Genomic DNA, 14,637 nt, shown 5'->3' on the forward strand with positions numbered 1-14,637 from the left:
TATAAGACTGGCAGAACTGTTTTGAATCGGTAAACATTTTTATAAAATAAAAAGTACATATGATGGGCAATTAGTTATTGCCCTTCATGCATACTCACTGTTGTCGTTTTCGCTTGAGAAAACTGAAACTGACCCAGGCTAGTTTCATCAAACAAACACTTTTCACGAAACTGTGTTGGTGTCGCCTTTAGCAACGGTTTGAGCAAAGCTGATATAAAAATCAGGTTCGAAACTGACTCGATTTTCAGTTCAACAACGCCAAAACTAGGTTCGAAACTAACTTCAAACAAACGGTTTGACAGTAGTTAGGGTGGAAACTGGGTTAGGTTTGGCATCAAGCGAAAACGACATATGGAAGATGTTATTGTCATTAACGAAGTAACTAACATATACACGGGCAATCTGTAATAGTAAAGATCGGTAGATTCTAGGTTTCTCTAATCACCTAACCGGAACTTTTCATTATCAGATAACCTGGAATTCCGTAAGAACTGCATCATTCCATAATAAACTTAACCAGCTGGGAGGAGTTCCCTAGCTAGGATCATGATTATGGGTTTCTTCAGTAGTGTGACGTGACGATGTTGATGGGGGAATTTATTTAAATATAAACGTACTCTTGATAGACAGTGATTTTTTTCTCTCGATGTACATCAGGATGATAGAAAAGTATTGGTGAATAAACGGTCAATTGAGAGAAAGATCAAACATCTAGCAAGTGTGTAAATATGAGCAACAGTATTCAATACAAATTTATTGATAACGAGAATCGGTGTACGTTGCATTAATAATATTGTGTGCGTCTAGTTTAACATGAACGGCTGTTGTAAAAAGTCTAAATGAATTTTTTCCACTAGGATTGATTATAAGTCGGTGTCTCATAACTAACTGGTCCTGTTTTGTCAATATTAGATCTTTTCTCAGAGTATAACTGTTATGGAAATTTCAGATAGTTTTTTTTCCCCAGATAATACACAATTTCGGTTGTCATTATACAAATATTTCATTTCTCTCGGTTGATTCGTACAGGAAACTGGGTCACAAGTAATCACGCTGCGATGTACGTCTTCCATAGGCAGTTACGGTGTCTTTGGCCACACTACGGATTCGATCCAGTCGATGTACCGCGAAACTCGAGTGTAGACACTGGGCGTGTTCGAACCACATCCATTCCCGAACGAAGTGACGCCAATTAGTTTGAACTTTTCGTTTTCCACGATCTGCAACGGTCCCCCGGAATCGCCCTGGCAGGTGTCTCCGATCTGTTTGGTGACCGTATTCTCTATGCCGGTGGCGCAGTACTGTGTTTCAATCAGTCCCAACGATAATCTCCGATTGTTCGTTAGCAGGTTGTTTTCGGCAAATGTTTGGTTGCACTTGTCCAACGCTACCGTGGTGAGGTTCACTTTCATCAGCGTCGACGAACGAGATTGTCCTGGAAAAATTTTCTGTATAAATTTAGATTATCGAAACTACGCTTGGTAAACTGATTGAAACAAAATGAAGATTCAAATATTAGTAGGCGGTCATAGTGTGCTGGGTAAGACGATCGGAGGGTTACTTGGAACAGACTGGCATTTCTTCAAAGAGACATACATTTGACATTTTTATTATTACACGCTAGGGAGTGAAAAAAGAATTAGCTATTTTTGTTTTTTTTACAGTCCGTTTTAAAACAATTGTAAAATCAGCTGTTTTTCAAAGAGCGACGAATCTAACATTGACAGCAAATGGAGAAAAACGTCGATGAAAGTTTTGACTTTGGTTTCAAATCTCATTTAGAAATTATCGTATACTCTCAGAACAATTTTTGATTAGTCGATGAACTGTTGGTTTATCTTTAAAAGGTATGCAAATTTTCCCACTTTCCTTCTATATCCACTGAATAAATCAACATAGAAAGAGTTTCACCCTTTTTCGATTTGTTTATTTTTATGCATGGTTTTCGCGACTAAGATAAAGCTGCGAGTAATTTTATCGTCTCATTTACTTTTTCCAGTATTGAAAAGGTTAGGAAAAGAAAATAAATTGTTTCGCCCTTCCTTACTAGTAATTGAAGTATCGCCCTGTTTGTTGGCATGGAACACGGAGGACGAAACTTACGTAAACAAATGGATTGACAGTTTTGCCCTATATAGTTCTTTGTATTACTAAGATTGAGATTTTTGTAGAATCCAAATTTTTAGCAAATTTGTAGGATTTTGAAGCATTTATTGATAGGTGAGAGAAACTCGATTGGCCCTACTTTGAATAAACAGCTGAAATAATGTCTGGCTGCTAGCAGACGTGTCAAGCACTATTCATTTCAAAGTAATTTCAAATAAAAATATGTTCTCGGTATTTGAATGACGTTAATTTCTGTTAGAACAAATGGGAACACTCTTTTAGATGGGAGCTTGTTTTGTTATTTCTCTGAAAATCAAGGTAAATAAAAAAATCCCGGTGTTCTCGACAAATCGGGTGAGTTTTATGTTTGATCCCTTATTGTATGATTTCTTCAGACCAACGTTACCTCCCTTTGTTAAGAAAACTTATTCCCTTTCCATCTTGGGAATATTTGTGTGACCCTCACTTATGTCGTTTTCACTTGAGAAAACAAACTGACCCAGGGTAGTTTCATCAAACAAACACTTTTCACGATACTGTGTTGATTTCACACTTAGCAACGGGAGTTTGAACAAACTTGATATAAAAACCAGGTTCGAAACTGACTCGATTTTCAGTTTAACAACGTTGAAACTAGGTTCGAAACTGGCTTCAAACAAATGGTTTGTCAGCAGTTAGAGTGGAAACTGGGTTAGGTTTGACATCAAGCGAAAGTGACATTAGTAACTAGAAATATGCTGGACTCGCGAAGAAGTACCATTTTTTTTTGTAAAATACGATCTATTCTTCCTCACACTTCTCATATTTGGTGTACTCACTACACTTCCTCTCCCTTAAAACAATCTTATAATCTCCTTTGATATGAAAGTAGTATCTATATTGGTCAAGAAGAATCGTTTCTCGTCGAATAAATTTTACATTGAACTTCCCTTTTCTTAGTGAATTTACTACAGCTCTCCTTCATGATTACCATTATGACTACCTCTGAGTAGTATAACACATGGGCTGAAAAGTTCCGGGACTAACACATAGATGGCGCTAGTATTATTGCAGTCACCTTTTTTTCAGTTAATACTAACCTTTGAAGACAGCTGTTAAAATTTCCTGATATTCTTTTCATTAGTTGGCGAGTTATTGTGCTAAAAGTGACGCTATTTTTGTTCAGAACAATGGATCAAAAACTTTTTCGTGTTTTAATTACACACTGCTTCTTAATGGCAAAATGGCGTTCAAGCGAAGCAACGGCTTGAAAAGTGTTATGAAGGCTTCGCTTCATCAGAAACAACAATAAAACGTTGGTTTGCTGACCTCAAACGTGGTCGTAGAGACACCGATGATGCAGAACGCAGTGGACGTCCAAATGAGGCGTTAACACCAGAAAACAAAAAAAAATCCACAAAATTGTTTTGAATGATCGAAAAGTGAAATTGCGTGAGTTTGTTGACATCGTAGAGATATCAAAAGAACGTGTTGGCTTTATATTGCATGAGCTTTTGACTATTAGAAAGCTCTGTTCGAAGAGGGTGCCGCGTTTGCCCACTGTTGAACGAAACCGAGAACGTGTTGATGATTCTGAGCAGTGTTTGGCCATGTTTCAACGTAACAAACCAGAATTTTTGCATCGATATGTGACAATGCATGAAACATGGATTCACTTCACTTCGGAATCAAAACGATCTCGTCATCTGAATGGACAGCAATTGGTAAACCACGTCCAAAGTCCCCGGAAGCACAAGAATCGGCTGAAAAGATTATGGCCTCGGTATTTTCTGATGTGTGTGGTGTAATATTTACCGAGTATCTTGCGAAAGAAAATACCATTAACAGTAAATATTATATAGCGTTATTGGAGCGTTTGAAGGCTGAAATTGCAAACGACCGCATGTGGCAAAGAAAAAAAAATGGTTCCATCAAGACAACGCACCGTGTCATGTCAATCAAAACAATGGAAGAACTACAAGAATTGAGCTTCGAATTGCTTCCACATCCACCGTATTCACCAGATTTGGCTCCCAGCGACTATTGGCTGTTCGCAGATCTGAAAAAAATGCTCACCGGTAAGAAATTACGCACGAATGAAGAGGTTATCGCTGAAACTGAGGCTTATTTTGGGGCAACAGGTGAAACGTTCTACAAAAGTGGTATTGAATTGTAAGAGCGGTGCTGGAATGATTGTGTTACTCTTTTTGGAGATTACGTTGATGAATAAAGTTAATTTTGGAGATTACGTTGATGAACAAAGTTTTTTCTCTTTGTTAGACCCGGGACTTAGTTAAAAGATATTGTGCAATTTCATCCAATTTCGACTTTCGGTTCCGAAATTGAATGGCGATGAGTGTCAAAACATTCAAATCGTCATTCAAAATGACGATACAAAACCGGTACTCATCGGTACGTTCTTGCATGGAAGATTTTCAATTTTGTATAGCCTACATTTAAATCTATATTTTTCAGGTGAATGTAAATCTGTAAATCTTTTGTTCACTTAGGCTAAAATTGAAAATCTCATAGTTCCATAGGTTGCTATTGAATTTCATCATGCTTTCATAGGGTAAAGTGTGCTTAAAATTGCACACCGTCATTTACATCGTTGATGCAAAAAAGGTACAATTCTTCTATATTTAACTCAGAACTCAAACTTTGTAGACGATATTAAATACATACTAAACGCACCGACTTCGGCTATACTGGTTTCCAGCTCCCGGTTCCAGAAATACTGGAAATAGTGGTCAAGAGCTCAAAAACGAAGCTTTTTGACTTAGGCCTAAATGAAAAGTCCTACAATCTCATAGGTTGCTGTTGAATTTCATCCATGTTCGACTTCCGGTTCCGGAACGATAAGGTAAAGTGTGTTTAAAATTTTTTCAAAGTCATTGTGCGACGATGCAAAATAAATAATTCTTATTAACCTGACATTACACGTATGCAAATACATTAGGTAATAATAATAATTAGGTATGATCTCGTGAGAAGACACGTTCAATGATTATCAGAATTTCTTAATAATGGTACCGGCAATGGATTTTTATCCGTGTACTGTTTACAAATTGAAAAGGTAATGTTGGTTTATACCCAAAGAAAGTCTCTAATTTTATTTAAGTTTGAAAAAAAATTCTTCACAGAATCTGCTAGTGGTATTTTTGAAAATATAAACAACACGAGAAAGGCATCATTACACCACTAAGTGGATTAAATAAGTTTTTTCAACGATTCTATGAAAACGAGTGTCAACGAAAGCAGATTAATTATGAACAATAATGAGAGGAAAAATTTAGAATAAAGCAGAAACGTTTTAAAAATCCAAAATTATAAGGATGACGAAGATAAGAATCATTATTTGGAACAAAGGAGAAGCGCTTTATAAATAAAAATAAAACGAGAAGCTTGGAAAAACAAACTTAAACAAGAGAAATGTTGAATATAATTATATCTATGATAACAGTGTGGGTAAGTTTTACTGTAATCGAGAAAAAGTTATAGGTTATAATTTATAACTTTTCTTGAATTTTTTCAGCAACACATGGTGAAAGTGTTCAGTTGGTCGACATAGACTAGTTCGTCTGGCGAGGAATTGAAAGTGTCACATATTTGGAAACATTTCAATTGCCTCAATTGCTTGTTTGCATAACCTTTCTATATGAGAATGTCAAAAATCTACATGAAGTTGGATTCAAGTTCGATGAATAACAAAACTTACTATCTACATCCGTTATTCCGAATCCTTCGGCAGTTAACACCACACTCTCCGACAAGTCCTCCGTTCCACTGTAGACACAGATTGGATTCACATTTGGTTCGTTCATCAGCTTATCCTCCAGTTCGATCAGTGCAATATCATTGTAGCTTCTACTCGTACGGTAATCGGGATGTGGATAAAATTCCTGGAAGAAAGTGTTTGTAACATTCCGCACAGACCGTCCTGTATAAGTAATGTTCTGACCTTAATCCGCACCACAACTCCCATATTTCCAGTATCGAGACTGTTGGTACCCAGTAGCGCCACGACCGGTCGACTCTGCTTCGGAATGCAGTGCGCTGCGGTAAGTAGGAAATTCTCCGAAATCAGACTAGCACCGCACCGGTAGTCGTACCCTTGTTCAATTTCTTCACTCTCGTAACCGAGTGCGGCCATAAACGGAAACTCTCCCTCCTCAGCCTCTACACCGTCGATAATGTGAAACGTCAACCGGGAGGTGATCGGAGGTACCTGATCACATGCCAACCGTGTCCGGATGCCGGATGCCAGACCGTTCGGTCTGGTGCCGTTCGATTTGCAGCAAATGACTTCGATTTTCCCATCGAACCCACACGTAACGCGTTCGTTGAATTTCTTCTTCTTGACAATCGTTTCCAGGAACCACGGACATTTGGTGGCTTCGATGCAGTATCCGTTGGAGTTGTCTCGCAGACTGCAGGGATCGCCCTCTGGAAGATAGATTCCGGTGTGAGATCACTTCACATTTGGGACAAACAGTGTTTTCTTAAAAATTCGGCACAGCGGAAAAAAACGCTATAAGGATATAATTTGCAGTAATTGAAAATCGAAATGTCATTTGAAGACAATGTTTAAATTTCATCTACATCCCGACTAAATCTCTCACATCACTGGTACAGTTTATTTCACATCATTTTGACACCAAACAGGCTTTACGCCATATGCCGCAGGGAAATCGTTCGGTATTTCAACTGTCACGTAATACAAGTTCATTGGCGATCACAACAAACATGACCCTAAAGGTTATCGAAACCTGAGTCGCAGTCACAGAAGATCATGTACACAGACACACACACTGGTTCACCCGTTGGGCCGAAGAACGGTAAAAAAGAAAACAATTCAATTCTCGTTTTCTGGTCCCGGTGGGATTTCCGACCAATCTTAAGGAAGTCAAAGTTAAGGCCCGCTGCGGTCGTCACTAACTTCTTATGCGAGAGAGAAAGGTGTCTTACCGTACAGAGTATCGCACTGAGTAGATACGATCAGGAACACATTGATGATGATGACACAAAGCGAAAACCTGAAGAAATTTGCACTAATGGGTTTTCCTATGACCAGCATCGTTATTCGATTATGTTATGGTAATTTTGATTGTATTAATTCCGGTTCTAGTCTTCGATCCTCATGTGTTTTGTTGTGATCTTCATGTGTTACACGTTAGATTCACCAGTAAGATCAACTGTTATGACACTAGTAGAATGTTGTCAGCCTGTTTAAAAATCATGTTTTTGGAAATCCATTCAATTCCAAGCGACAGAGATTTTGTGCTGCACTCACTACTCGACAAATAACGACACCGAAAAACATCGACCAATCATAAACACGACACAGACAAATGATAGAAGCGCATCTGTTTTTTTTGTTTTTTGACGGACAACCACCGAATCGCGATCTTAGCGCTCAGAACTTCCACTGACAACTACTACTAGCACGATCGAGTCTCAATCGTTAGTCGCAGTGGTCAGGATTCATCGAGTGTCCGATGTCTGAAGAGAATGAGTACCCGCTGCGATTCAGAGAGAGAGAGAAAGAAAGAGTTTCAAGAACTACCACATACTGCACACAAACTGGTTTCGGACACACTTCTTCCCCAGCAGATGAGTCACGAATCAAACGGAAGATACTACATGGACCAAACAACCAACAACAATAGTAACAAGCAAACAAACGAACGTTCGGTGCAATGTTTTCAATTTATTATCACTACTCGACAAGCGAAGCACTGTCTGGCCACACGATCGGTTCGATCCAGTCGAGATATGCTGCCACCCGGGTGTATATGCTGGCCGTTTCTCCGCATCCCAAACCGAACGACGTAACCCCGACCAGATAGAATCGTTCGTCGTCGTGGTTGGTGTAGTGCAGTGGACCTCCGGAGTCACCTTGACACGAGTCGCGCCGTTTTCCGGAACTCTCGACCCGTGTTCCAATGGCACAATACTGTGTTTTGATGACGCCGAACGGGAGTTTTTCGTTCTGGGTTTCCAAACTCCGCCGGTAGTCGCGATCGCACTGCTCCAGGGGCTCCGTCGTCAAGTTGGTTTTCAACAGTTTATCCGAGAGCGTTTCAGCTGGAATAATGCTACAATCAGAACCGGTGTATTTGGCCAATTATGGTTCAACCTACCTCCCGTAAGACCCCAACCGGATGCGATCAATATTTGCGTATGGGGTAGATCGGCCGGTTTCGTTTCCAGACAAACTCTGTTGACGTTATCGTCGTACTTGAACGGAATAGTGACTTCGATCAACGCGATATCATTGTACTTGTATCGTGGTGTGTACTCCGGATGTGGGTAAAAGTTCTGAAATTTTAAATCATCGGTAGTCAACCTGAGCTCAGTTAAGCTGAAGATCCGGATCATTACCTTCAGTGGTGAATCCTGTATCGCTCGGGGGTCATCGGGCATATCCAAACTAAGCGTTCCCATCCGGGCTACCACCGGTCGGCGGCTCGATCGGATGCAGTGTGCAGCGGTTAGCAGAAAGCGTGGTGATATCAAACTAGAACCACAACCCCAGTCGTAAAGTTTTCCCGGTTCGTTAGACTCATACCCCAAGGCTGCAATAAACGGAACATCTCCCTCTTCAGCATCTTCGCCTTCGACAATGTGATACGTTAGCTTGGTGATCCCGCGGAAGTGGCGACATGCCTGATTCGCCTTTCGATCCGTAGTCCGAGTAACTAAACTGATTCAAGAAACATTAAAAAACAAAAATGATACTGCATCAATACTGGGACGATCGCAAATTTCTTTGTTCATGCAATCAATCCTAACCACCGGTGAAGTGAAGTTCATCATCCTTACAATCGCGTTACCTGTCACTCTTATCCTCCTGGTTGCGTTCTTCCGTCTGCTCGCTCGGACAACAGATGATCTCGTCGTCGCGTAGGAAACCACACCTCACTACATGTCGATATGGAATTAGCCTTCTGCGAATCACGTTCGACACGTACCACGGGCACTTGCTGCTGATCGTGCAGATCCCCGCCGAACCATCCCGCGTCTTGCAGACATCATTCTCTGTAAGTCGAACAGTAGAAAAAAGGAAGGACGATGATCTTTACTCTGCAAGTTCAGTTTGTTTTGATTTTATTCAACCACACACTGGAATTGAACCATGCTTGAAATGAACGAAAAAACGAACCTCTCTTGTCTCTTTAGGGTATTCAGCTAAAACGAAAAGCGAGAGCAAAAGCTCATTTCTGGTGAATGAACCAGCCGATCACTGGCGGGAATAACCATCCCCCGTCGGCATGACCACAAATGTAATTTTTTTCTTCCCGAATTGCGTCACTTGATTCATCGTCAAACAATGTGACAGACAATAACCCGTAACTATGACAACAAAAAAAAAACTATGCTCTGATTGTTCCACAGTGTCATGAACACGAGCCCAAGCATCAAAGCATGAAACTTACCATACAACTCATCTCCGCTGATGACGGTGAAGCTGAGCGAAAACGTAATTAATCCGCTGATCACCGTAACGGTAACAAGTTTATGCATTGTTCAACCAATCAACGACAGTTGTGCTGATGTCACGATCGTTTTTCAAATCGGATCCGGAAGAGCTGTTTTTGGGGCGATACACAGCTGTTTTCGTAATGCACTGGCACTGACTGATAATCATCTACGGAACTCAAACAAATCTGGAACGTGTTTTATTTTGACACTAACAGGCGATGCAAACATCAACTACTCAAACCGGTTTCGTCGCCGGACTCTCTGTGTTGTCTGGTATTCTGATTATGATTAAAATTAATATCCGGTAGGTTCATAGGATTCACTGTCTTTCGCTGTTCCACCCGTGGATCGGAATCCGTTTGGTAATTGTAGCCGGTTGTTAATAAACATAAATCTACTCTCGACTCGATGGCACTTGTTTTCAGTTGTGAAGTAACTTTTTTTGTTATGATCAAATACCATATATTATTATTATAGTCACTAACACCGACAATCGCCACGCATCGGCTTATGGAGACGATGATGTCTGCTCAATTCTCTGATATGTACTGAGAGCGATCTCCACGATCAGCTTCCCAACGAAGCGACCAGCGTGAATTTTGTTGTCTGTGGTCGGCGCGTGATCTTTCGGATACTGTTGATACTGGTGAATCGTAATGAATCCTGATGATCGCCGTATGAGGGCGAGAAACTTTTCGTCACCCACCTGCTGGACCGCGATGCAGTGGTGGGTGACCCGAGTAAACGAAACAATCCATCCGTACGAAAATGTTTAAGAAGTAGGTCTTTTTTCCATGGGTTCGATGATTCATTGACGTCAAATACGTCAAAATTTACTCTGCACAAGAATGGGTAGAACTTAATTGTGAAAATCTCTTGTTGTACTTGACGTAGCAACATAATTTTTTCTTCATTCCATTGGATATATATCAGCAATTTATGATAAAATTTTCAGCAGTGTGAGATGACTAAAACTAGGGTTTTTCTAAAGTAATGACTCCTGTATTTTTCTGTCATAATTTCGAGCGCCTATGAGTCAGTTATTTGTTGATGGATTTTTAAAAACGGTTTAGTTTCATTCCACTAACGGCTCAAACCTCAAATGTTTATTCAATTTTAACAAATATTGCATCCTCATTTAAGTATTTTGTAAGCGAAGCAACCCTTGAAATAAGGAAGCAATTGTTACCATGAAAATTTGTATTCATTCCAATCAAGACGCTCAAAGCAAACGGTCACTAGAAATGTACTTCCTTGATCGAAAAAGTTCCCGGTATCACAGCGTGTGGGGCTCTCAGTCACCCGATTAGATTTCTTAATGCTCTGTCAAATTTTCAATTTTTGCCGCTAATCATCAACTTGCTCATGTTGCATTAGCAAGTATTTTACAATTTTCACATCGTCATATTTTTCTGCTGAGTCTGCATAGTTTTGGCAGCCTCATAAATTTTTGGGTCAGTGTATGCAATTTTCAATAAATTCAAAGCTTGCAGTTCAAAAAAAATTGTGCAGGACCTGTTTGAAATTTACAGACATGAGAAGTGTATCATCAATGTACCAGAAATACAACATTACATACGCAATTCAATAAGAAAACTTGTATATGGAAATTTGGCGTGACGCCATTTATGCATGACACCTAAGTTGCAAATGACATCTTCTTTTTATTTACTTTCTCTTTCAATTATTACGGAATATTCTATAATATTCTTTGATAAATTTTTCAGTGCAGATTACAAGATGGTAAAAAACACGAAAAATTAATATATAGGTGAGGAGGTAATTAAAGGATGATTTTTTTGCTGGTATCTTTTCGGCAACACTGTTTTTGACAGACCACGCGTGAATCGTGTCTTGTGTCATTGTAAAAATTAACAACGTCAACAAGCACAATTGACGCATCTGGAGTGATGACCAGCCAAAAGCATTGCAAGAGCTACCAATGTATAAAAAGTCACTTATTGGTGTGGATTATTTTTGAAATACCGGCCGATATGTTTGAGACTGTGTGCCAAAATTGGACTTTGCGTGTGGGCCCCCTAACGCAGACTTGCGGCCAACATTTGCATGAAATCTTCTCCTAACATTAAATTATATTGATCGTTCTTACGATGCCAATAAAGATGTCATCAATTTTGCACCCTTTATATGGAGTTATATAAATTTTGGAATTTAACAGTTTCGTGTTGACATCGTATTCACCCCTATTCTGTATTTCGTTTGATTCGGATTTTTTAGAACGAATGTAAAAATTTGTATTCTGTTATACGATCGAGTTATGCTTTTATATGGAAAACTCAAACTCGATCGAGTTACAGAACGCAAAATTTCGTATTCGATCGAAACAATCTGATTCGAACGAAATACAGAATCGGGGTGATTGTTTACCAAAAGATATCCGGATCTTCTCCCATCCTTGTAACTAGAAACAAGGTATATCGGAAAAACACTTCATACTCTCCTCAGAAGCACAGTTTTGAATGAGTTTTCATAAAAAAATGCGACCGTTCAGAAATATGCAGAACATTGGTATATTTCCTGGTGTATAAATTTATTCACTTCGGTTATTAAAATTATTTTTTGAATTCTGTAAAACATAACTTCTGTTCATTCATTTTTTCAAAAGAACTAGTTCTGAGCTCAAAAAGCATTAAAGTGAAAATCTTATGGCACCTGCTTGCTTTCGTTATACTCGAACACCAGTAAAAATCAATTCCGCTGTTCAGTTTGGCCAGTATAAAACTTCACATTCGAAGAAAAAGCATTTGATTTTGTTCACCACAGAAGCGATTCAATCAATCGGTCTCTCTAATGATCAAAACCGGATCCAAAAATTTATATGATATTACAACAGCGTAATCGATAAAGAAACTGTTTGTCATATTTTGAGCTCGTTAGCCCCGCCTTATTGAATGCTGAATATAATGACACGAATATTTAATGAGAGATCTTTCATTCAGCTAACGTCAGTATTAGCTTAATTTTTACTGTGTGCAGTTCCACGGCTGGACAATATAATTACCGGGCGTTAGTCAGACACCAGCAAGCGGTTTTTTTTTGGGAAAATTTGATATTTTTTTGCACCAATCAATTTGAGATAAGCTCAACATCAGCTGAAAACAACGATTCGGTCGAGTTCTAAGACATATTAATAACTTTTACTTTTATATCTTTGTTTCAGCTTCGCCTCAGTTCAACACGAACCTCTTAGCAGACGTAAAAGTTCACTCTATTCAAGTGTCTCAATTTTTACTATAGCGCAGAAATGCAATGTCTGCTCTGACGTCTCAGACGGGACAAAGTTTGCAACGTACTGGTTTGCAGGTAGTTAATATACATTTTTGAGTTTTTGTACTTAGGTGAAAATGATTAAATTATTTTTACGTTTGTGATATTTTTATGTTTGCTTAGCGATTTATGTTGGACCAGTAGTTCCAACAGTTGAGTCTAAGAAAAAACGTAACAATAAATTTACATGGTTTATGTGCAGCCATGCATAAAGTATGAAACGTGAGTATAAATGATGGTAACCAAAACTTCTAAATGTATAACTTCAACATTGTAATTGTTAGAATACTGTTGAAAAATTCAGCATATCAAAAAAAATCAGAACAACATGAAAAAAAACACAATAGACTTTCTACCAAAGATAAACTCAAGATCGAGTAGTCTGTGATTTCTTATGTATCATTTGAATAGGACCCCTCAATGAGCTCGGTTTACTGTCAGTTTCAACAAGCTTTCGCAAACAAGTTTCGCCAAAGATAAACTCAAGATGGAATAGTCTATGATTTTTCATATACCATTCAAATAGGACCCTTCGATGAAATCGGTTCACCGTTAGTTGCAGTACAATTGTTGTTTAAAACAAAACAATTAGCGTCGAATCGCTACATGCGTCGTAACTATGACAATGTTTGTTTATATAGAATTAATCTTAAGTTGCAATATGGAAGAAATCGCGGTATTTTGCTGCATATCGAGTGGATCTTGAGACAGAAAAGCAAGAATCTATTAAAAATATTACTAAGAATCTATTTAATTTGGTAAATTCTTATCTTACGAGGCATCAAAGTGAATGGAAGTAACAAAATATTGTGTGCGGTATGTTTACATATGTTTACTTCCTTCTAAACTTGTATTGTTGCTATGGAATTTTATCGTCGTTTTCCAATGTTTATCGACGCTTATAACCGAAGGGTCAACAAAATTGCATTATTACTAGGTTCACTGGTTCACGATTACTGATCCAATATTTTTTGATGGTCTGTATGGGACATTGTAATCTTGAGTTTATCTTTGGTTTCACTATATGCGTCGTAACTATGACTATGATTGTTTATGTTTGAAACAATATCAACTTACAGTTTGAATGTTATTGAGCAATTTTGCTTCATATCCAGTGATTATTAAAATAAGAAAGTAGAAACTACCTAGAACTATTGCTAAGGGCATATTCAGTAATGTTCTAGTTCTAGATGCATAATTTTTGTCAGTTACAAAATTTAAATCTAAATTTTATAACAAGAAAAACTGGCAGCCCCAGCAGTGTTTTATTCGTGTTTCAAATATACAAAAAATAGAACGGCATCGTAAACCAGTTTTAAATTTGACAGAAGAACTGGTCAAATAGAAACTACTAGAACGGCTCGCTGGGGATACGTTTATTCCAGTTTCTGCTCTATTTTAAATCTTCCATATAGAACTTCTAGCTGCGGAATTTGATCTTAGAATTTATTTAGTTTGTTAATGCCTTATCCCACGTAGCATTATAGTCAATAGAAGCAAGAAACTATTATGTGCTGAATGTAAACATATGTTTGCTTTCTTCTTAATTCGTGTTGTTTCCATGGCATTTTGCCGGAACTAGTCGACGCTTATTACCGAAGGGTCAACAAGGTAACATTATTACTGAGCCAACTGGTTCACGATTACTGACCCTATATTTTTCAACGTATCGTATTGGACAGCACCCAAAGATTTTCTCAAGGTGGAAGAAATAAATTATTGACCTGAAAAACCAAAAACTTCGTCTTTTGTTGTATATTTCATTCGCAAGAAGTTTCG

General features: G+C 38.5%; 1 protein-coding gene across 1 annotated transcript; it reads right to left on the bottom strand.

Annotated features, from left to right (window-relative positions):
* Positions 1 to 984: 984 nt before the first annotated feature.
* LOC131426111 (serine protease persephone-like) lies at positions 985 to 10,104 on the bottom strand. Its single transcript, XM_058588559.1, has 7 exons — positions 9,525 to 10,104; positions 8,922 to 9,126; positions 8,470 to 8,791; positions 8,229 to 8,406; positions 6,047 to 6,531; positions 5,804 to 5,987; positions 985 to 1,435 (listed from the first exon to the last, which is right to left on the bottom strand). Exons 1-7 carry the CDS (start codon positions 9,610 to 9,612, stop codon positions 1,080 to 1,082), a joined length of 1,818 nt encoding a protein of 605 aa, XP_058444542.1. The 5' UTR covers positions 9,613 to 10,104; the 3' UTR covers positions 985 to 1,079.
* Positions 10,105 to 14,637: the final 4,533 nt, after the last annotated feature.

Source organism: Malaya genurostris, chromosome 1, assembly GCF_030247185.1.
Source record: "Malaya genurostris strain Urasoe2022 chromosome 1, Malgen_1.1, whole genome shotgun sequence".
NCBI classification, from domain to species: Eukaryota; Metazoa; Arthropoda; class Insecta; order Diptera; family Culicidae; genus Malaya; species Malaya genurostris.